This window comes from Nuphar pumila, chromosome 11 (assembly GCF_984573655.1).
Source record: "Nuphar pumila chromosome 11, dmNupPumi1.hap1.1, whole genome shotgun sequence".
NCBI classification, from domain to species: domain Eukaryota; kingdom Viridiplantae; phylum Streptophyta; class Magnoliopsida; order Nymphaeales; family Nymphaeaceae; genus Nuphar; species Nuphar pumila.
In genome coordinates this window covers 31,088,769-31,112,329 of record NC_143259.1, presented here as the reverse complement: position 1 = coordinate 31,112,329, position 23,561 = coordinate 31,088,769, and the positions used below count along the sequence as shown (strand labels likewise).

Below are 23,561 nucleotides of genomic sequence, written 5' to 3'. Positions count from 1 at the left end.
TTTTACCAATGTAAGGAACAAGTTTTATGAGCTTACCTGCATCACCAGTAACGTGAGTCGCCGCGCCAGAGTCCACGTACCAAGTACCTTGCTCATTTTGTTTCAGATTCAATTCTGCTAAAGCTGACAACAATAACTCCTTTACTTCTCCGTTGGTCCTTGTACTGTCTGTGCCTCTTTTTGCTTCAGTTTGTGTTGATTTTCCTTTATTTAGGGGATTGAACCAACAATTAGCTTTGATATGCCCCTTTTTATTACACTGAAAGCAGGTAGGAATTGGCCTCTGTCTTTGTGGATTGGTATATGTGTTGGGTGTAGGCAATAATCCACGACTTCCTTGACCACTTCTCCCTTGTGCTCCCTTTCCCTTGATATCATAGCTTCCTCGTCCTCGTGCATAAGTAACCCCTGTAGCAAGAACTTCTTGTGCCCCAGTATGCATAGATGATTCTTCAGAAAACCCCTTTAGGTTCATCTCATATTGTAACAATTTTGCACGCAGATCTTCAAAGTTGGGGAGCTCAGGTAAACATAACAATGAAGTAACAATCATATGATAGTCATGTCCCAATCCACTGAGAGTTTGCTGTACCAAAACCTTATCAGTTACTGTACTTCCAACAACTGCAAGTTGATCTGTGATAACCTTCATTTTGTTCAAGTATTCCATGATGGTCATGGAATCCTTTCTTAACATTTGGAATTCTCTTTTAAGAAACATAATCCTGGCCTGAGAAACCTGTGAGTATGTCTGAACAAGTCTGTTCCAAAGTTGCATGGCAGTACAGTCATCTGGAATTGCTACAAGTACCTCTTGTGACAGTGTAGATGTGATATAAGCAACAAGCGCTTGGTCTCTTTTCATCCAAGCCACAAATTCAGGATTTCTAACATATACTGTAGTAGGTTCTCCTTTATTGTCCCTTTCTTCTTGTGATATGAATTCAGGAGGAACTGGAATAGATCCATCCAGATGTCCAGAAAGATCCTGACTCCTAATAAAGGGTATGATTTGTCTCTTCCAAGTCAAGAAATTACCATTGTTTAATTTTTCAGATACGAGTTGACTGAGGAAACTTGAAGAAAGAACCGACTGACTAGGAAATGAATCCATGGTTTACAGTGTTAAGAATGTGTTTGGCACAGTCTGTCTACAGTTTCTGTAACTTTTTTTTTTTTTAGAAACTAATTCAGATCAATGGCCGACGACAGTGGCTGAATTTGAAGCAGAAATTAAAAAAAAAATCTGTCAGATTTCTGATTTTCATAAGTGATTGAATATTGGATTGTGAAACGAAAAGCAGAAATTAAAAAATCGTGAATATGAATTCACACTGTGAAACGAAAAGTAGGTGGCTGAAACAAAATAAAACCCGATTGTGCGATCTATATTCAGCCGCTGTGATCAAAGACAACTAGCAGAATATATGAAAAACAGAATGAAGAGATATTCAACTGGGTAACTCAGACAAGAGGAGAAGAAATGAAGTTTCTTCTGTGGCACAACAAGCAATATCCAGTCAACCTTGTACTCTTGCACAAATAGAGGCAACAGAGGTGATATAAGGGCACTAACTGAACTAACACATGCTCTTGGGTGCAGACGATATTGGGAAAGAGGGGAAACCACGAGATTGGGAAAATGGAACAGGCCACGAGATTGGGAAAATGAAACAGGCCACGAGATTGGGAAAGAGGGGAAACCACGAGATTGGGAAAGAGGAGAAACCAGGAGATTGGAGAAACCAGAAAAGAAAAGAGGTGATCAAAATCAAAACCACGAGATAGTGAAAGACGAGATGCAGACGAGATTGGGGAAAACAAAGGTATTTTTTCTTGACTTAAGAAGAAAACAAATATCGAGGAGGAAGGGATCTCAGACGTACCTTTATGGATCGATTTCAACTTCAGCTGTAGCGATGCTCTGATACCATGTTAGGTTTTAATCCACTCGTGAGAGCTGAGAGACAGGGAAAGAGAGAGAGAGAGAGATAGCAGAGAATGAAGAAAAAGCCGATAAACCCAATTCAAGGAGTCGGCTGCTGTATGATATCATATATAATAACACATAAAGTATAAGACTAGGGTACGAAAGTACCCTTTTTACAAAAGTATAAATTACACACAGTGCCATTAATGACACGTTAATGATCACGGGTCTGGATCTCCAGACCCGTGACCCGAGAATACACTTCTTTTCAGAAAGTGGCTTCTATTGGTGAAAGACCCCCCAAATCGAATAAAAAATCAAAGAGGGATGAAGACATTAAAGCATCCATTTTTCATCTTACGAAAACTCTTCAACAATTTATGAAGAACAACTCCTTTACTCCATCCACATCCGAAGTTACGATCTCATCACCTCCCGGTATGTCTTCTTTGATCCTTGATTCGAGTGCGTCCTTCCATATGACTCCGGATGCATCTCTTTTATCTTATGTCACATGGGTGCGGGTGCGGGGATGCGACACTCTAAAAAACCTTGGGTGCGGGAGTGCGGCGGGGCAAAAATGTAAAAAAATCATATATTATATTATATTATATATATATATATAATTTTGAAGTTTTAACAATTAACATTGTCATAATTTAACAATTAACATTGTCATAATATCATTCATCATGCATACAATATATCAAATTAACAATTCTACAATTTTATTCTACATCACAAAAACTAACACCGCAATTAAATCGACCTAAATATCAATCAAATAAGTAAAACAAAAAATAACTAAATTACATACCAAAAGTATATCCTACAATGTATATGACGATGAAGTAATGAATCTTAATAATTTCCTGCTTCATCATCAAATGCATCATAAGAAGGAACCTTAGCTCAAATAAATCCATGTTTGTCATGTTGAAATCATGCTCTCCCTCGAAGTCACACTCTTCTGGGTTTATATCCTAAAATTTGGATGTTCCTTGTCTGCGTTACAAACCTAATTTCAAAATGCTAAATATAATATAAGTATATTTAAATGAAAAATTAAGAAATAATCAAATAACTAAGAGAGCAAATTAGTATCTGTATTCCTCATTGGTTCGCAAAAATAGTCAAAGATTTGAATGAACATATACTAAATCCTCTGCACGCTTGCTGGTGAGTTTGTTTCTCTTTATGTTGTGGATTTGAGAATATATGCTCCAATTTCTTTCACAACAAGATGAACTAACAGGTTGCGATAACAATCTTAATGCAAGACGTTGGAGAAGAGGTGTTTCTGATTCAAATGTTGACCACCATGTGATAGGATTTATATTATCCTCATCTCTCGCGAGTAATGCCTGTCCATATAATCTCGAAGATGAAATTTTTTCAAACTCTTGTGTGACTTGATTTAAAAGATATGCGTCTGAAAAAAGTCTTGTCATACACATATTTCTATATCTTGATAGCTCTGGGTCTAAATTTGGAGAGACACGACCAATACCACCTGCCTACCATTTTTTGCATAATATTTTGGATTAAGAGAATGTGTCGTGCAATGCAAATGAGTGTTGCTCTTATCCCATCTTCTCATTAAAATTGAATGAATATGGTTAAAAAATTCTAAATCATCCAATGCAAGATTTTTTTCTTCATGCTTGAAAACTACAACTTGTATTTTTTCAATCATATTATCCCACATTTCATAAACTTTGGGAAGCATGGTCTCATCCTTATCAACTTCTCTCAACATTTTCCAAATAGGTTGCGTAAATTGAAGGAAGTATACCACTCTGTCCCCAAACTCATAATCAATAATGAATTTTTTAATTTCTTGAGCCTTGACATCATCATCAACACGATAGAATGTCAAATTTTCATCAGTCACCATGCTAACCAAAGCATTCTTCACTTTTTATGGTTAAAAAATTCTGAATCATTCAAGAAAGGATTTTTTTCTTCATGCTTGAAAACTACAACTTTTATTTTTTCAATCATATTATCCCACATTTCATAAACTCTGTGAAGCATGAGCTCATTCTTATCAACTTCTCTCAACATTTCTCAAATAGGTTGCGTAAATTGAATGGAGTATACCACTCTGTCCCAAAACTCATCATCAACAATGAATTTTTTAATTTCTTGAGCCTTGACATCATCATCAACACGATAGAATGCCTATTTTTCATCGGTCACCATGCTAACCAAAGCATTCTTCACTTTTTTAATCATCTTCACCATAACAATAATAGACACAAAACGTGTTTCAACGACCTTCAACAATTTCAGGTTAGGATGCCTATTAAATGTAACATTAGCACGATGGTGGTTAATAATAAAATTCCTAATGCTTTTGACATTTCTTTCTAAATCTTCAATCCATGAACATAAAACATATGCTTGTGAATTTTCTTCTTCTTTGGGGTTGTAGATGCTCTTTAGGGCCAGATTTAAGCTGTGTGCTACACAGAGAGTCCAAAAAATATGAGGGTACTCAGTCTCCAAACTGAGGTCCATTTCTATCCAAAAGTAGATTAAGTTATCCCTAATAAGTCCATTTTTATCTATATTATATATAGAAATACATAAATGCACACAAATACACCTAGTGTTAACTTAAAACTGTTATATATATATATACACACACACACCCCAACCCCCGCACCCAAGTTTTTTTAAAGTGCCGCATCCGCATCCGCATCCGCACCTGCACCTATGTGACATAGCTTCCTTGCTATCCTAAAAAGTTTTCCCTTTCTTGTAAATATGACAGAACTCATCCAAGTGAAGTGGAAAACCAACTACAATTAGATGATGTTTGGTCATCCAGGGATTTTCTACTTCTTTGTTTTTTACTATTCGGGGTTCTCATGTAATAGAGCCTTTGACTAATGCTCCATTATGATCATTTTTGACTTTAGTGTTTTGTGAATTCCTTTTGTTATGCAAATTCACTAACTGCAAGTATAAACTACCATCCAGCAAGCGTTCAAGTGGGTTTGACATGGCACCTCCTGGTGCTGCTGTGTTTCCTGGTGCTGCCATGCCAGGTATGTCTGCAATCTCTGTGCTTCTCATATCCTCTGTACCTTTTTTCTCAATTATATAGCAGCAAAGTTATGCATATTATTAATATGTTAGAGGCAACATTTTGCTTTGCTAAATTCTGGAGCAGCACATGAAGACTTTAAGACTGGAATTACATTTTAGACTAGCACTTTATAATTTTATTTAGCAAGTATTCTATTTTATTAGTGTTTTCTTACCGACACTGAGGACCATTGTTTGGTTGTTGTGTTTGGTTCTGTGTTTGTGGTTATGCGTATATTTTGGGTAAGAAGGCAGTGTTGGGCCACATATTCCACTATGCTGCCCATGGGCGTGACCACTGTAGATTCTATGTTCAACGAGGAATTGATGCGATGGATCTTGTTCACCTTCAACCGACAACCATTGCCCTTTGGTAGACTTAACATATTTCCTCAGCACATGCAGTGACGGTTTTCTTTCTATCTATTATAATGAATTGCAGTTATGAAAATATGTGGAATAGGAATTTAGAGTGTTATTCAGCTGATATGCTAGATCCCAGCTACGTGTTGCTTGGTTGCATGTGCTGGCATATTTTGTTGTAACGAGCTCTTGATAAACCATTTTGCCTTGATTGAATGCTCTCATGTTGATGATATAGGGCAACTGCCAGGTGTTGCTCATCCCATACCAGGAATGTTTAACAATATGTTTCCTATTGGGAATGCACCGGTAAAATTTCAGCTGCTTGCTTTGCTGGTTAGCATGCCTATTTGCATTTACATATTTTAACTACTACATACATTGACTCCATTCTTCTATCTAGTTTGGAGGTCTCCCTTTGGTTCCAGTACAAGCTATGACTCAACAGGTATCTGCCATGGAAATAACTGTTCTTAAAATGATAACCATCATTTTTAGTGACTGAACAAGTGAAATTTTTGCTTTTTTATATGTGACAGGCTACAAGACATGCACGGAGGGTGTATGTTGGGGGCTTACCACCAATGGCAAATGAGCAGGTGATATTCTACATGCTCTCTCGGTGAAAAGGAAAAGGAAGTGCCTATTATAATTTGTGAAGATTGTACTCTAGTTAGAAATATTTTCAGAAGTTTACTCATTAAGAGAACATTAAGCGAACAAAGTTATTCTAAAATTTAAGTCTATCAAGTCAGCTCTCTCTCTCCTCTCTCACACAGACACATTAAAACTAGATACAAGGTGATGATCTGTTCCCATAAATGGTTACAACTTACACCATAAATTAGAATCCAAATCTAGATAAGCATCTCTACTAGATAGCCATGGACACAATCCATAATTATTATAAAGAGCAACAAGGAAATCCCACGAGATGAGAGGAACAAAAGTAGAAGATGCAAAGCTTCATTACTTCTCAAAGAATAGAGAATACAACATATATGGGATGTCCCCTTAGGGTTAAATAAAAAGACAAAAATAATTGACTATAGTCCCTATGGCTATGTTACAACACCCCCCCCCCCCCCGCATAGTAGACATGTACAAATAAAAAGGGTAGCATACACACACATCTCATATGAGTATTACATTCCTTAACACTCTTCCTCGAGCTTGAGATGATATGTAACGACCCCAACTCATCCCCGTTGAAAAGTAAAAAATTATTATTATTTTTTAAAACAATTGCGAAAACCGTACCCAGAGATCCTAGGCCTTACAAACATAATCATAATCCACATGACAAGGGATCTTACATTAACCATCAACCAACTAAAATAACCTTACTCATCAATAACTAGAGTTTGAGAACATTATTCAAATGAATATCAATAAAAATAGAGCCACACTGTTCCAAAGTAAAATGTCAAATCAGTCACGCAGTCTTCGTGACTCCTTATAGCAGTTGGTTTCATCACTGGGCTTCAAAAGATGTGAAAAACATAAAGAATACGAGGTCAGAATCATAGATCTTGCGTACGAATTCCTCTAACAATTCAAATAGGCAAGAAAAACATAAATCAAATTCATATAACATTTTTAAAGGAATACAACTACACCAATTTTCTAATCCAAATAACAATTTATGCATTTAAGAACTACCAATATATCACATATAAAAAACAGGTAAGAATGCATGAAATAACGCAGAACAGTTAATATGCATGATATTAATGCACATGCATGAGTAACTTATTAAGTTATTATCAGAGTTGTTTTTTATATGCATGTCCCTATTAAATGCATACAATTTTAGTTCAACTTTTTTTTAAAACCCGCAGATACTCAAACAAGCATAACAAATTCTCGAAATTCAAGTTAGTTTTTCAGTTGTAGCTTAACACACAAATTGTATTTTATTACTGGATTTCGTACTTGTCCCTCGACCGATATCAGAAATCAACACCATTCATTGAAATATTAGAAATCAATATTTAATATCGGAACACTAGAAAAATCAACATCCACTAATGCCACTTTCTTCGTATACCAATAACAACAGTTGTGTCTACATACCACCCCAGACAATGTAGCAGAAACTTCCTAAAACCATAGCCGGAAGGTGAACCACCATATCGGTTTCAGGGGCACAATCACACACGGAGTTTTAGTAACCTCACGTGTAACGCCCCAAATTTCAAGCTTGCGAACATTTTCAGAAAAACAGACAAGAGACTACAAATATCTTTTTCCTTCAGAGTTTGTTTATGAAATCAGCGAAAGATTTTTCTTTTGTTAAATCAAAAGGCAAGCTGACAACTTTGGGCACGTTAGCTAAAATAACCAAAACTCACAAAATTCGGGTATCCTAAGGAAAATCCGATACAAACCCATAGCGTCCAGGACGCGAGCTAAAAGCAGGAAGAAGAAGTCTTGAAGCCATCTTGCAATCACGCCATCGCCCATAGTGTACCTAATCATCACCTATACCCATAGAATGTGTTAGTTTCGCGAAAAACTAGTAGGTGCACAAGAGAGACTACAGGAAACTGAATTAAGTACATTTAATTCAGTAGGTTACGCAGTTTAAAGCAAATATGCAGTTAAACAGGTAAGCAATACAACAAGGTAAGCAGTTCAAAGCAAGTAAGCAATTCAAAGCAAGTAAGCAGTGCAACTGACAAACGCAACATACGATTCAATTGATCGTAGGTTGTGAACCACCACGCAACTAGCTTGTTCTCGTTCCTAGAACGAGGTTTCTGCATCTAATCATCATCAGGACATCGTTTGTCGCTCACTACTTCTAACAAACGCTTTGTCTTGAACAACCTTAATCTATTCCATCTCCCAAGGCCTTACGCGGCCAATTGTCACCGGTTATTACTCACTAAGGCGTCATACTTTCTCAGAAAAACCCACCCTTTCGTAGAAGGTCCAAAACATAATCACTAACTCAAATCGCTAACGATCTGATGCTCACATCTGAGTCCTGCATATAATCATGCTCAAACAGAAAGCTGAAACTATGAATTCATAGTTGACACTGGTCGATCGCTTGCTTGCTCGGTAGTTTAGTATGCTACTCGTTGAGCTGTGCACGCTTGTCAAGGCGTTACTCTAGTTGGTTAAACTGCTTACGCAGTTCTTTGCAGAGTAATAAGGAGCTTCTCATACTAGTTAAATGCTTATAATAATAGCATTATGCCAGTTGCTACATATTAGCATATGACTTGCTTTATCCCATGGTCGAACTGTTTGGTGCTTATTGTAGCATATCACTTGTTGGCTTGCATCTCTTATGATTGATGTGATTTTATACAACTCGTAATCTACGAACTGGTGGCAACTAGGATTGATGTTGCCGCTTGTCTTATAAGCTGCTTACATATTGTGATATAACTGCTGCCGTATGATTGCTTATGAATGGCTTGTGATGCAATGGTTTATGCCTTACGATTAATTTAATTACTTGTTGATGGATTGAGCCATTTTATGGTAATTATATGTTTTATGAGCATTGTTATGAGTGCTTGTCTTATTCAGTTGTTTTGTTTGGCTGACGGGTAGAGTTAGTTACTCTTCGCCCATAGAATCAACTGGATTGCCATATCTGCGCGTTCTTATGTGTCGTTTACGCATGCTTTGAGGGCCTATTTGAGGATTGCAATATTCCTTGTGGCAATAATACAATGCGTAGGATTATATGCTTCTATGTGAAGTGATACGATGCATATGCTGATATACATGTTTGTGCCCATATTGTGGCTACTGACCCCAAGAGTGGTCGACTATATTGATGCATGTATCACCGACTAGGGTGTCTGTTGAGGACCGGATCTTCAAAGGATTATCTGCGAGGGCGTGTATAATCAAGACCAGGTACCCGACTAGAGTGGTAGATTTTTTGTGAGGATCTACACTGTCCACGAACGGGTAGCCGCAAAGACGGTGAACTTCTGTGAGGAAGTGTATGGTCTACATCTAGGGCAGAATTCCTTGTAAGGTTATACATTTCCTAGACCAGGTGATCCGGCGTTGATCTTGTTGTTTGTATTAGTGGCTATCGACCCTGAGAGCGGTCATTTGTGTTGATGCGTGTATCACAATGATTTTGATTGGATATGGCATTTGTTGGGGACCGACTTCCCAAAGGTTTCGTTGTGGGGGTATGTATGATCAAGACCAGGTGACCCAGCTAGAGTGGTAGATTCCCTTTGAGGATGTACACTGTCCACGAACGGGTAGCCGCAAAGACAGTGAACTCCTGTGAGGAAGTGTATGGTCCAAGGGGCGGTAATTCCTTGTCAGGTCGTATATCTCCCGAACCGAGCGATCCGACGTAGATCTTATGTTTTTACTTACCATAAAAAGTTATGATGAACTGTGATGATCTTTTGAGATTCCCTTTGAGGATGTACACTGTCCACGAACGGGTAGCCGCAAAGACGGTGAACTCCTGTGAGGAAGTGTATGGTCCAAGGGGCGGTAATTCCTTGTCAGGTCGTATATCTCCCGAACCGAGCGATCCGACGTAGATCTTATGTTTTTACTTACCATAAAAAGTTATGATGAACTGTGATGATCTTCTGAGATTTTTTGTGGTCTGTTATTCTATGTATTTTCAATAACTCGAATAACTAGTTGAGTCCGCTCCTAAGGGGCCGGCTTTAGCCGAGAGAGGATTCCCCAAAGGAGGCTGTGCCACGGATGCATCCAACTTCTGCAGAAGTGTTGAGCTAACTAATGTAGTCCCTTTCCCCTTAACTCCAATGACTGGGGAGGCCAGATCATTGCCCGTGGGGTGGTTGTTAACAACCTGTCCATTGGAGTTTTGTACCGCTCTGTCCTCTCCCTTGACAGAACAACCAGAAGCGAATGGGTGCATTAGGGGTTGCTTAACTAAAGACCCATCCTGTGCTATGGTCTTTAAACCAATCGAGCATCTTGCCTGTGAAGGCGAATGTGAGGCCATTTATGTGATTACAACATTATGCATTTAGCACTGTTCGAGGTTGCACGACCGTCTCATCCGATCATCGCAATACTAGACGTGTCGTGCACGACTACAAGTACTCTAGGATGAAGGGGGTATAACTCCTCAATAGAAGCCTCAACAGAAGTGTTTCACAAAGATGTAAAAGTTTATGACCTTTACTTTATCTTTTAAAACAACAGTACCTTGTGCCAACATTATGCATGTGATTATCTCGAATCACCTCCGCTATCGGGGTATCTACATGTCTCGCATGACTCGATACCGGCCTCGATAGACGAGATACGTGTTTCTCAACGGAGCACTTGAGAAGAAGTTCGCTCAAACCCCCAATTCGGGATCACCCGAGATAAGCCAAAAAGGCGAGCAGAACCAGCCAGTCACATCCTTCCAAATGCTTTGATTTAGAGCAGTCTTTGATGCTTTTGCGCAGCTCACTAAAATCTCAAGTCGACTCTGCAGGACTGCGCACACGAACAACCAAGATCCTTGCGAGGTATCCCTCTCCTTAGACGAGGATGTGTCGCTCGCTCAAGACTGAACTCTTGTCGCAAGAGGGAGAGTGGTAAATGCCCCTTGCATCCTCCACGAGGATGCCTTTACGGTATACGCAAAGAGCAAGAACCTGCACGTCATCTGCAATAGCAAGGCCATACCAACACATATGTAAAAGCAAGAGCCTAGGCGCAAAGCGCGACGGCAAAGTAAAGGCGGTAAGCAGAAGTGCAATGCAAACCCTCGGCACAACGCACAACGGCAAGTAAAAACTATAAGCAGGAGTGCAACGCAAAACCTTTGCATGATGCGTAATGGCAAAGTAAAAGAACTGTAAGCAGGAGTGCAACACAGAACCTTTGCGTGATGCACGACGGCAAAGTAAAGGACAAGGATCGCGAAACCGCGTCCTTGAGTTAAATGTGTACTCGTATAAATATATATGATATATATATACATATATATTTATTTAATTGTCCTTTTTAGTTAATTGAACTCAATTCAATTGTCCAAGTCTTCTGTGCAATCTTCCCCTACCTTTGAGAGTTGCAAGATTGCTGGCGTCTGCGAGTGTAAGCGATGGACGGCTCGGGTCGCGGAGCACGAGCAAGATCCATCTTACGAGCTACAAAAGTAACAATCTTAGTAAGCTAATACCAAAATTAGAAGGTCAGGGGCACTGTCGTCGTCCTGACGTAAAGGAAGCAGAGGCAAGGGCATCGTGCCCTTGCGTACCTGCTATAAGCGCAAGAGGAAGGGGCAGAGGCTGCGAGCCCCTGCTGACTTGCTGTCAGCGGACTCCGAGGCAGGGGGTTGCACCCCTGCCTGACAAAGCAGAAGAGAGGCAGGGTCAAAGCCTTTGCCTGTCAACAACGAATGGAGGCCCGCCTGATGCCAGGGAAAAGCGAGGCGAGGGGGCTTGCCCGGCCTGTCGAAAAACAGCGAAGGCAGGGGCGATGCCCCTGCCTAACGAGAAAAGAGGCACACCTGCCGCAACAAGGAGCAGGGAGGGGCTCGACCCCCTCCCCTGTCAAAACAAAGAGCAGGAAGGGGGCTCAGCCCCTCCCCTGCTGTAACAAGAATCAGGGAGGGGCTCGACCCCCTCCCCTGTCAACACAAAGAGCAGGGAGGGGGCTCAACCCCTCCCCTGTCATAACACGAAGCAGGGAGGGGGCTCAGCCCCTCCCCTGCCATGATAGGGAGCAAGGAGGGGCTCAGCCCCTCCCCTGCCATAAGGGGATGTAGGGAGCAGGGAGAAGGGGCTCGACCCCTCCCCTGCCGGAAGAACCACGAAGGGGGCAGGGGCTCCGCCCCTGCCGAGAAATCCACAAAAGGCAGAAGCCCCTGCCGAAAAGGTGGGCCGACACAGGGAGCTCCGCTCCTTGCCGGCGAAACAAGATGTGGACAGGGGGAGCGGAGCGCCTTGTCGACACAGCAAGTGACAGGGGGCGGAGCCCCCTGCTGACGAATGGCGACGACAGGGGGCTCTGTCCCTTGTCAGTCGACGCAAAGAGAGAGACAGTGGGGGGGGAGTCCCCCTGTCGACAACAGGCGACGACAGGGGGCTCAGCCCCCCCTGTCGGCCGATCTTGAGAAAGGCAGGGGGGTAACCCCCTGCTGATGAGAGGCGACGGCAGGGGGCTCTGCCCCCCTTGTCGGTCAACCCCTCACCGAGAAGAAGTGGAAGAGGAGACAGAAGGAAGGGAAAAGAGGGGAGGTGGATGCTTACCTGGGGTCGCCGGAGCGGAAGGTGGTGGCGGTGGGTCGCCGGTGCCTTCGCAGCAGAGAGAGGGAAGGAGATGGCCGACAACGGCGGCGTCGGAGGGAGGTCGCAGGTGGCGGCGACGTCGAAGGGAGAAGGGAAGAGAGACAATGAGGGAGAGAGAGTCGGGGGAGCGTAGAAGAAAGGGGAGGTTTCGAGAACCTCCCTCCGCTCCCTTGCCTCGTGACCTTAAAAGGCACGGGAGAGGCGGTCGGGGTGCCCGACCGCCTGTCCCCCCTTTCGATCCGGGTCGGGTCCCAATCTGGATCCGACCCGATCCAAACAAAACTTTTTTTTGTTTATTACATCACGGTTCCCCAAAATCACCATCAAGGATTCCTACACTGTCGAAGGGACATCTAGGAAGAAACATTAATTACATTGTTTTGTTCATTTTATATTTTTATCAAAAAACAAGATTTTAACCATATTCGTGTTGTAAATCATTATGCAAGACACAATACGGGACCTTGGCCCATTACAATATTTAACAGTGTAATTAGTTTAGAAGATCAATAAATATTTTTATAGATTTTGTAATGCATTCAACAAACACTTAGAGCAACACCTGCTCGGGTCCCACATTGCCTACTGGGGTTCACATTAGACCACTAATGCATTTTATGCAAAAACCACAATAAGCATGCCACTTATGCAATCATTCAACATGCTCTCAAATGCACATTCATACATATACATATAGAATAAGAAAGTACATACATAACAAATTTCATATTCACATGAACACGTCATGTCTTATCTTATGCATGTCATTCAAGTATGCACATAACTCTATTGATGTAACATAAGCGACTTCCTAAAGTTTAAGTGTTCATAATATACATATCTATGCCATGATATTTTCTGCCATGATATTTTCTGCACGTATGTGGTGTCTCTTTATGACAATCCTATAAAAAAAGGACTTTTGTGATATTTTATGACACATGGACAATCATGCAAAAGCATGCATATCAGTCCGATCATGCATAATATACATAACATTGATATAGGCAGACACATAAATCTGAATATTCAACATACACAAATCTGTACATTTAACTTGCATAAATCTGATCACTTATCATGTAAAAATCTGAATACTTAATGTGTAAAATCTTAATATCTAAACATGTAAAAATCTGCAATTTCAACATGAATATACCTAAGAAATTAACATGTAAAAGTCTGCACATTAACATGTATAACCTAAGCATTTGGTATGTAAAAATCTGTACATGTAACATATTGAAATCTGAATTTTCTTAGCATGTAAAAACCAACATATGTGCCATGTAAAAACTTGAACATTTGGTCTTGTAAGAAAAATCTCTACATGGGTTATATATATATCCTTGACATTGCCCAGATATGCTGGGTCTGACTAGTACCCGAAAATGGTACAATTTTGGGTCTGATCAACACCCATTTCTGCACAAATTTTGGGTCTGATTAGTACCCGAAATCAGTAAATTTGTTGGGTTTGATCAGCACCCATCCCTCTGAGCATGACAGGGGTTTGATCAACACCCATTCTAACAACTCAAAAAAAAAATTTGTATTGATTCGGGCCGGATCCGGACCCGACCCGGACCACCGCCTCTCGCTGCCATTAAAGACAGCGAAGCAGGCGGGAGGAGGGTTACGAAACCCCCCTCACCGCCTTTCCCTCTTTACTCTCTCGTCTCTTCTCTCTTACTCTCTCGCTCATTCGACTCTCTCTCCCTCACCGACTCTCTCGTCTTCCTCAATTCTTCGGAGACCATTGTCAGCCCGCCGCCACCTGCGACCTCCTTTCCGATCGTCGACCGACCAGAGCTTCATCGGTGACCCCCTTCCTTCCGGCGAGCTCCCCTCCGGCGACCACCAGGTACGCTTTTCTCCCCCTTTTCTTTTCCCTTTCGCCACCTCTTCTCCCTCTTTTCTCTTCTTCTCCCTGTCATCGACAGGCGGGGGCAAAAGCCCCTTCCCGTTGGTTGTTTACGATGGGGAAGGGCCGTGCGACAAGGGTTTTAGCCCCACCTGTTGCCGACAGGGGTAAAACCCCTGCCTCTGTGAGGAGGGTTTCGGCAGGGGGTTTTGGGGCCCTTGCCTGCCCTTTTGTCTCTACCAGGGAGGGTCGAGACCCCTCCCTGCCTCCTGTTCCTCTAAGAAACCGACAGGGGCCTTTGGGCCCTGTCTCGTTTCCTTGTTAAGCAAATCGACAGGGGCCTTTGGCCCCTGCCTCCCCTCCCAAAAGTCGCAGGGGGGCTGTTGGCCTTTGCGTCTCTCTCTCTTTGCTCATTTCCTGGCAGGGGCTATGCCGATGGCCCCCTGTTTTTCTTTTTTTTTTTTAAATTTCCAGCAGGGGCCGAAGGCCCCTGCCTTTTTAAAATAACCAGCGGGGGCTGATGGCCCCTGCACCTGTTCTTTTGGTGGCAAGAGTCGTTCGGCCCTGCCCCAACCCCTATGTATATAATAAGTTGTCTTCTCCTTATTTTTGCTTTTGTTTTGGTTGCATGTTAATATCGCATATTTGCAGCTACGACGGATCTTGCTCGCGCTTCGCGACCCGAGCCGTCAATCGTGTACACCCGCAGACGCTAGCAAGCTTGCAACTCTCCGAGGTAGGGGAAAATTACACGAAAGACTTAGATAATTGAATTAAGTTCAATTAAACTAAAAACGACAATTAAATAAATAAATAAATATATATATATATATATATACAAATATATATATTTATACGAGTATGTACTTAATTCAAGGACGCGGTTTCACGATCCTTGCCCTTTACCTTCTATCAGTCTTTACTTGCCGTTGCGCGTTGCGTCGAGGTTTTGCGTTGGACTTCTGCTTACCGTCTTTACTTTGCCGTTGCGCTTTACGCCTAGGCTCTTGCTTTTGCATATGTGTTGTTACTACTTTGCTATTGCAGATGACGCGCATGTTTTCGCTCTTTGCGTATGCCTTAAAGGCATCTTTGTAGAGGATGTAAGGGGCATTCACCATTCTCTCTCTCTTGCGACGAGAGTTAAGTTGGGAGCTAGCGTTACATCCTCGTCTAAGGAGAAGGATACCTCGCAAGGATCCTGACTTTTCGAGTACGCAGTCCTGCAGACGAGTTGGGATTCGAGCGAACTTCTTAGCAGGGGTTCTGTTGAGAAACCTTTATCCCGTCTATCGAGGTCGGTATCGAGTCATGCGAGGCATGTAGATACCCCGATAGCCTATGAGATTCTAGAAAATCGCATGCATAATATTGGCACAAGGTACTGGCTGTTTCAAAAGATAAAGAATGTCAAAAGTAAAATTGATAAACATTACATCTTTGTGAAACACTCCTGATGAGGCTTCTATTGAGGAGCTATACCCCCTCCATCCTAGAGTACTAGTAGTCGTGCACTACACATTTAGTACTGCGATGATCGGATGAGACGGTCGTGCGACCTCGAACAGTGCTAAATGCACACTGCTGTAATCACATAAAATGGCCTCACATTCGCCTTCACAGGCAAGATGCTCGAGTGGTTTAAAGACCACAACATAGAATGAGTCGTTAGTTAAACAACCCCTAACGCACCCATTCGCTTCTTGTTGTCTTTCAAGGGAGAGGACAGAGCGGTACAAAATTCCAATGGATAGGTTGTTAACAACCGCCCTACGGGCAATGATCCGGCCTCCCCAGTCATTGGAGTTAGGGTAAAGGGGCTACAATAGTTAGCTCAACACTTCTGCAGAAGTTGGATGCATCCGTGACACTACTTATCAGCCTTTGAGGAATCCTCTCTCGTCTAAAGCCATCCCTTTAGGAGCGGACTCAACTAGCTATTCAGGTTATTCAAAATGCATAGAATAACAGACGCCCAAAATAGTCTCAGTTGTTTCTACGTTTTGCCTGTGCGTACCCGTAGGCCAGTAATATCCAAACATAAAGTCTGTTAACACTGGTTGTTGGGTCGTGAGATTTTCTTGCACTACTTACTCGCTTGCACTACTTATTTGCTTGCACTGCTTATTTGCTTGCACTACTGACTCGCTTGCACTACTTATTCACTTGCACTACTGACTCGCTTGCACTACTTACTCGCTTGCACTACTTATTCGCTTGCACTAATTACTCGCTTGTACTACTTACACGTTTGCACTACTTACGCGTTTGCATTGCTTACCTGTTTAACTGCATATCTGCTTTAAACTGCGTAACCTACTGAATTAAATGTATATATAATTTAGTTTCCTGTAGTCTCTCTTGTGCACCTACTAGTTTTTCGCGAAACTAACCCATTCTATGGGTACATGTGATGATTAGGTACACCACGGGCGATGACGTGATGACTCCAAGACTTTTTTCTTCCTGCTCTTAGCTCGCGTCCTGGATGTTTGGGGTTTTGTAACGGATTTTCCTTGGGATATCCGAATTTTGTACTATTTGGAGAACTTAAATGAAAGTGGCTTTTCCAAGTGTTTGCAAGTAGCATGGGTTGTGCACTTTGGTTCTTTTAGCTAACGCGCCCAAAGTTGTCAGCTTGCCTTTTTGAAATTAACAAAAGAATAGTCTTCCGCTGATTTCATAAACCATCTCTGAGATAAAAAGATTTCTTTTTAGCGTCTTGTTTGTTTTTCGGAAAGGTTTGCAAGTTTGAAATTTTGAGGCGTTACAACTTGGTATCAGAGCTAAGGGAAGCAAGGATTCTTGACCATTGAGCATCCGCATCGCGCTGTGAGTATACCTTTCCTCTTGCTTAGTAGGTGTATTTTGCATTGTTAAGCTAAGTAACTTGACACGTTCTGCTTATGTACCAACATTGCTGGATTTTCATAAACTACTCATGTTAAACATGAATAGTACTTATGTTTTTGGCTTATTTCAAGCTTCCTGAAATTTTTAATTATTGGTATTCCTTGTTTACTCCAAGGATGGCAAGGAACTCGAATGAAGAGTCTGCTGACGAATGGTCAGATCAGTGGGGATTCGTGATGGATTCCCTAAGTTCCTTGGCGGCGGTTATGCGAGACCAGATTCGTTCCCAAAGGGAACCAGTGCCCGTTCCTGAGCCGAGCCCGCATACCGTAGTGACGTATGAGAAAATTTTGAAGCTTGACCCCCGACCTTCGACGGCAAGCCCGACCTAGACATGGCCGATAATTGGGTGAAGGAGGTGGAACGAGTGTTCGAGGTCTTGTCAGTGCCGGACGACAAGAAGACGTTATTCGGGACCTTCAGGCTGAAGGAGAATGCTCGCAGTTGGTGGGACATGGCCCGGGGTGTGCAGTTTTCGGGAATTTCACCCATTCCTTGGGAAGCTTTCAGAAAGGCTTTTTTAGAGAACTACTTCCCGCCTCATGCGAGGGAGAAGAAGAAGGTGGAGTTCTTGGAGCTCAGCCACGGTAATTCGAGTTTGACGGATTATATTGCCAAATTCCAGAACTTAGAACCCTACTGCTCCAACCAGTTCGTAGATGATCGCGAGCGAGCAAAAAAGTTTGTTCGGGGGCTCAAGGAGGGGCTCATGTATCGGGTCCTAACTAGCATGCCATCGACCTTCTCTGCGGCAGTTGCAGCCGCCACCCTCTTGAGTGAAGCCTGGGAGCGCACTAAGAGTACTCAGGGCAGGAAGCCACCCGCTGCGGGTGGTGAGCCGAAGACACCTTCCGACACCCCAGGCAAACGACCGTTCTTTTCTATAAAGAGCGAAGGAGGAAGGAAACAATATCCTCCTTCGAAGCGTCAGTGGCTTCAGGGCAACCCTCCAGCCAGGCGGCAAGTGGACAATGTATGCCCCATATGCCAACGATCTCACATTAGGCAGGTGTGCCCGCTTGACACAGGCATATGCTTGTATTATGGCAAGATGAGCCACTACGCCCGTGATTGCTACAAAAAGGTGGTTGACGACTCCAGGCAGAAAAATGTAGCACCTCTGCTCCCTCGGCCACCACAACCACAACAACAGTATCTGACGCCACAACCGCAGGCGAGCGGTCAGACGAGGGCGCCAGGACGCGTCTACACCGCCAAGGCCGAGTAGTTGACCAAGGGCTACCTAGTGCAAGGTACCCTTTTTGTCGCTAACCAAGCGACTTTTGTGCTTTTTGATTGTGGTGCCACACACTCTTTTATTTCGGTAAATTTTGCCGAGTTTTTGCACATACCTGTAAAACCCTTGCATAATACCCTTGAAGTGTATAACCTGATTGAGAAAAACACCATTTCTGCGGCCTACGTACCAGAGTTGGACGTAGTCTTGGCAGATCAGCATTTACCGGCTTGTGCTATCCTGCTAGTGATGACGGAATTTGACGTCATCCTAGGCATGGATTGGCTGCACAAGTATCATGCCAAGATTTTCTGCCAAGATAGCACGATTGTCTTATCTCCACCAGGGATGCCCAAGGTGGAATTCAAGATCGTGAAACCCGTTCGGGCGAGCAAATTGATTTCTTCGCTAAAGGTGCAGAGCTACTTGAGGAAGGGATGCACTCCTTTTTGGTTAGTGTCATCCAGTCCGAGCCGACGCGCGTCCCGATGGAAGACTTGGAGGTTGTTCGAGATTTTTCAGACGTCTTCCTGGAGGAACTGCCAGGCCTTCCTCCACCTCGTGAGGTGCAATTCAACATCGAGTTGCTGCCGGGTACTGCACCAATTTCTAAGGCTCCATATCGGATGGCGCCAGCGATCTCGAAGAGCTCAATAAGCAGTTGCAGGAGTTGATGGATCAGGGATTCATTCGCCCCAGTGTCTCGCCCTAGGGAGCTCCTGCCTTGTTCGTGAAAAAGGACGGATCATTGCGTTTGTGCATCGATTATCGGATGCTTAACCAGGCGACAATAAAGAATAAGTACACATTGCCACACATCGATGATTTGTTCGACCAGTTGCAGAGGGCCAAGATCTTGTCAAAGATTGACCTTAGATCTGGATACCATCAACTCAGAATTAGGAGAGATGATATCTCCAAGACGGCCTTTCAGACCAGGTACAAGCATTACGAATTTATGGTCATGCCCTTCAGACTCACTAACGCTCCTACAGCGTTTATGGATCTCATGAATAGGGTGTTCAAACCTTTCTTGGACACCTTCGTGATCGTGTTCATCGATGACATCCTGTGTATTCCGATAACTGGGAGCACATCGTGAGCACTTGAGAGTTATTCTCGAAACCTTGCGAAAAGAGCGTTTGTTCGCTAAGTACTCTATGTGCGAGTTTTGTCTTAAGGAGATCGTGTTTTTGGGACATGTCATCTCCAAGGAAGGTGTGTCCGTGGATCCCGCGAAGGTCGAGGCTGTACTCAGTTGGCAGCAGTCGAGGAATGTTCGTGACATTTGGAGTTTTCTTGGATTAGCTGGGTATTACTGAAGATTTATCCAGGACTTTTCTAAGATCTCTCTACCCTTGACGAAGCTCTTGAAGAAAGAAGCTAAGTTCCTGTGGGACGACATGTGCGAGAGCAGTTTTTAGATGTTGAAGGAACGTCTTACGACTGCTCCTATTTTGGCCCTATCTTCGGGTCAAGGTGGTTTTGTGATTTATACCGACGATTCCGGGACAGGTTTGGGTTGCGTCTTAATGCAAAATGATAGAGTGATCGCCTATGTATCGCGCCAACTTAAAATACATGAGAAGAATTATCCGACTCATGATTTGGAGTTAGCAGCGGTGGTCTTTGCATTTAAGATATGACGACACTATTTGTACGGGGAGCGGTTCGAGGCTTTTACAGATCATAAGAGCCTAAAATATTTGTTCTCGCAAAATGAGCTGAATATGAGGCAGCGATGTTGGCTGAAATTCCTCAAGGATTACGACGTTACCTTGTCCTACCACCCAGAAAAAGCGAACATTGTTGCCGACGCTCTGAGCCGCAAGTCTCCCAACGTTTTGGTTAATTTCTTATTCGCGGGGTGGAAGCTGATCGAGGATCTGATATCGTGGGAACCGTTTGCGGTCACTCAAGATTCGATCAGTCTTTCCAGCATGGTAACTCAACCTGAGCTATTGTCAAAGATCTTTGTCAGTCAGAAGATCGATGCGCAGCACGAAAAGCTGAAGGCTTTAGCGTAGCGGGCCGATACCCCCTTCCGTCTGAGTGAGGAAGAAGGTGTATGGTATATGGATCGTCTCTGGGTGCCAGAAGATCATATTTTGAGAGATGAGATTCTCGCTGAAGCCCACAAGTCCAAGTACACGATTCACTTGGGTGGCACGAAGATGTTTAAAGATTTGCAACGCAGATATTGGTGGAGTGGAATGAAGCGGGACGTAGTCGAGTACGTTTCAAAGTGCTTGACTTGCCAACAGGTTAAGACCGAGCACCAACGACCAGACAGAGTGATGCAGCAGATGGAGATTCCACAATGGAAGTGGGAAGACATCATGATGGACTTTATCGTCGGTTTGCCGAGGACGTGGAGGAAACACGATGCGATTTGGGTGATCGTGGATCGACTCACTAAATTGGCGTATTTCCTCCTTATACGGCTCAGTCAGTCACTGGATAGCTTGGCAGACCTCTATGTCAGGGAGATTGTGAGATTGCATGGTGTTCCTGTGTCAATCATCTCCGATCGTGACCCGAGGTTCACCTTCAGGTTTTGGGGGCAACTGTAGTTGGCCTTGGGCAGAAAACTAAAATTCAGCACCACCTTCCGCCCTCAGACCGACGGACAATCTGAACGCACGATTCAGACTTTGGAGGACATGCTGCGAGCTTGCATGATGGACTGAAAGGGAGAGTGAGACTCTCATACCGGGTTGGCAGAATTCGCGTACAATAATAGTTATCGTGTGAGTATCGGTATGGCCCCGTACGAAGCATTGTATGGGAAGCCGTGTCGATCACCTGTTTACTGGGATGAGGTTGGTGAACGGATGCTAGAATCACCTATAGTGTTACAACACTATACTCAGCAAGTGCAGATGATCAGGAAACATCTGCGTACTACGCAAGGTCGGCAGAAGTGTTACGCCGATCGTCGACGTAGAGAGCTCGTGTTCTCAATGGGAGATATGGTTTTTGTTAAGTTATCTTTTACAAAGAGCGTTTTCCGTTTCGGGAAGAAGGGAAAGCTGAGTCCCCGGTTCATTGCACCTTTTGAGATCCTGGATCGGATCGGTGAGACGACTTATCGTGTTGCGCTGCCTCCGCAGTACACTCAGATCCACGACGTTTTTCACGTATCTATGCTGAGAAGATACGTTCACGACCCATCACACATCATTCATTATGATGATGTGGATATCCAAAAAGACTTGACGTTCGAGGAAAGACCAGTGACAATCGTTGATCGTCGAGACCAAGTGCTCAGATCGAAGACGATTTCTCTTGTAAAAGTATGTTGGCAACACCATGGAATAAATGAATGTACATGGGAGCCTCAGTTTGATATCAGAGAAAAATACCCTGACTTGTATTTTGACCAATATATGCAATAGAAATTTTGCGGACGAAATTATTTTAAGGAGGGTAGGACGCAACAACTCAAAAAAAAATTTGTATTGATTCGGGCCGGATCCGGACCCGACCTGGACCACCGACTTTAGGAGCGGACTCAACTAGCTATTCAGGTTATTGAAAATACATAGAATAACAGACGCCCGAACTAGTCTCAGTTGTTTCTACGTTTTGCTTGCGCGTACCCGCAGACCAGTAATATCGAAACATAAAGTCTGTTCACACTGGTTGTTGGGTTGTGAGATTCGCTTGCACTACTTACTCGCTTGCACTACTTACTCGTTTGCACTACTTACCTGCTTGCATTGCTTACCTGTTTAACTGTATATCTGCTTTAAACTGCGTAATCTTCTAAATTAAATGTACATAATTCAGTTTCCTGTAGTTTTTTTTTGCACCTACTAGTTTTTCGCGAAACTAATACATTCTATGGGTACAAGTGATGATTAGGTATACCTCGGGCGATGGCGTGATGGCAAGATGACTCCAAGACTTTCTTCTTCCTACTCTTAGCTCGCGTCCTGGATGTTTGGGGTTTTATAACGGATTTTCTTTGGGATATCCGAATTTTGTACTATTTGGAGAACTTCATAAATGAAAGTGGCTTTTTCAAGTGTTTGCAAGTAGCATGGGTTGTTGTTATCATTGCAAAATTTTTACTTTTACAAGTCAAATTGACATTTGAAAAAGATTTTGAAAATAACTCGCCTCCGTTTTAAAATGCGGGATAATTTCGAAGAATGAGACTCACCTGTCGGTACGATGTTCAACCGTTCCTGGCGCCTTTACCAGGGGTAATCGAACCAAGGATAAAAAGTGTGCTTAGCTTTGCTCAACTTGTCTAAATCATGTTCTATTTCCTAAATGCACAAAGAATCAGACATGTGTTATGAATTTTCTGAAAAACGCAGATTTGAAAACATGATGTTTGCTTAGAATAACTGAAATACTTGAAAAATTCTTGGAAAAGATGTCACTTGGAAAATCGTGAATCATGGTGAAAGAATATTTCTGAGGAAAATGAAAATCGATTTATGAAGAATCCAAGTGTTTTGTGAAAATGGATTTCTGAGGAATTTCAAGTAACTTTGGAAAAACTTGATTTTTCTGAATTCAAACTTTGAAATTTAATATATAACTTGGAAAATCATGATTTGAACTTGATAAATAGTTGAAATATCATTTGAAAACCTAGAGTTTTGAGAAAATCGATTTTAGAATAAAACTTAGAAATTTTGAGAAAATTGATTTCTCTGAATTGAAATTGGAATTTGCAAATGAATGAATTGAATGAATATGGATTTGAAAGACTTGATTTTGAGGAATTGAGGAAATTCTTTTTGTATTTTTGAGAAATGCAGTGCATTTTTGAAGTTAGCCTAAGAGTGTAGGCTGAATGTGGCTAATACGAAGATTACAAATCTGGGTATCATTCGTATTCTGGCTATGACCATAAATATAAATTTCACCGAGTTTGTCAAC

At 42.6% G+C, this 23,561-nt stretch overlaps 1 protein-coding gene across 6 annotated transcripts in view; it reads left to right on the top strand.

Annotated features, from left to right (window-relative positions):
- LOC149822214 (splicing factor U2af large subunit B-like) overlaps nt 1-23,561 on the top strand; it is a 219,656-nt gene that overhangs the window by 7,561 nt on the left and 188,534 nt on the right. For 4 of the 6 annotated variants that reach the window (XM_089980673.1, XM_089980672.1, XM_089980671.1 and 1 more), the window contains 4 exons: nt 4,919-4,986; nt 5,628-5,698; nt 5,793-5,837; nt 5,929-5,988. In XM_089980673.1, the coding sequence (XP_089836799.1) occupies nt 4,919-4,986; nt 5,628-5,698; nt 5,793-5,837; nt 5,929-5,988 (244 nt within the window). Of the gene's footprint in view, nt 1-4,918; nt 4,987-5,277; nt 5,400-5,627; nt 5,699-5,792; nt 5,838-5,928; nt 5,989-23,561 lie in introns of those variants that run through there. The other 2 variants (XM_089980675.1, XM_089980674.1) reach the window with 2 other exon arrangements.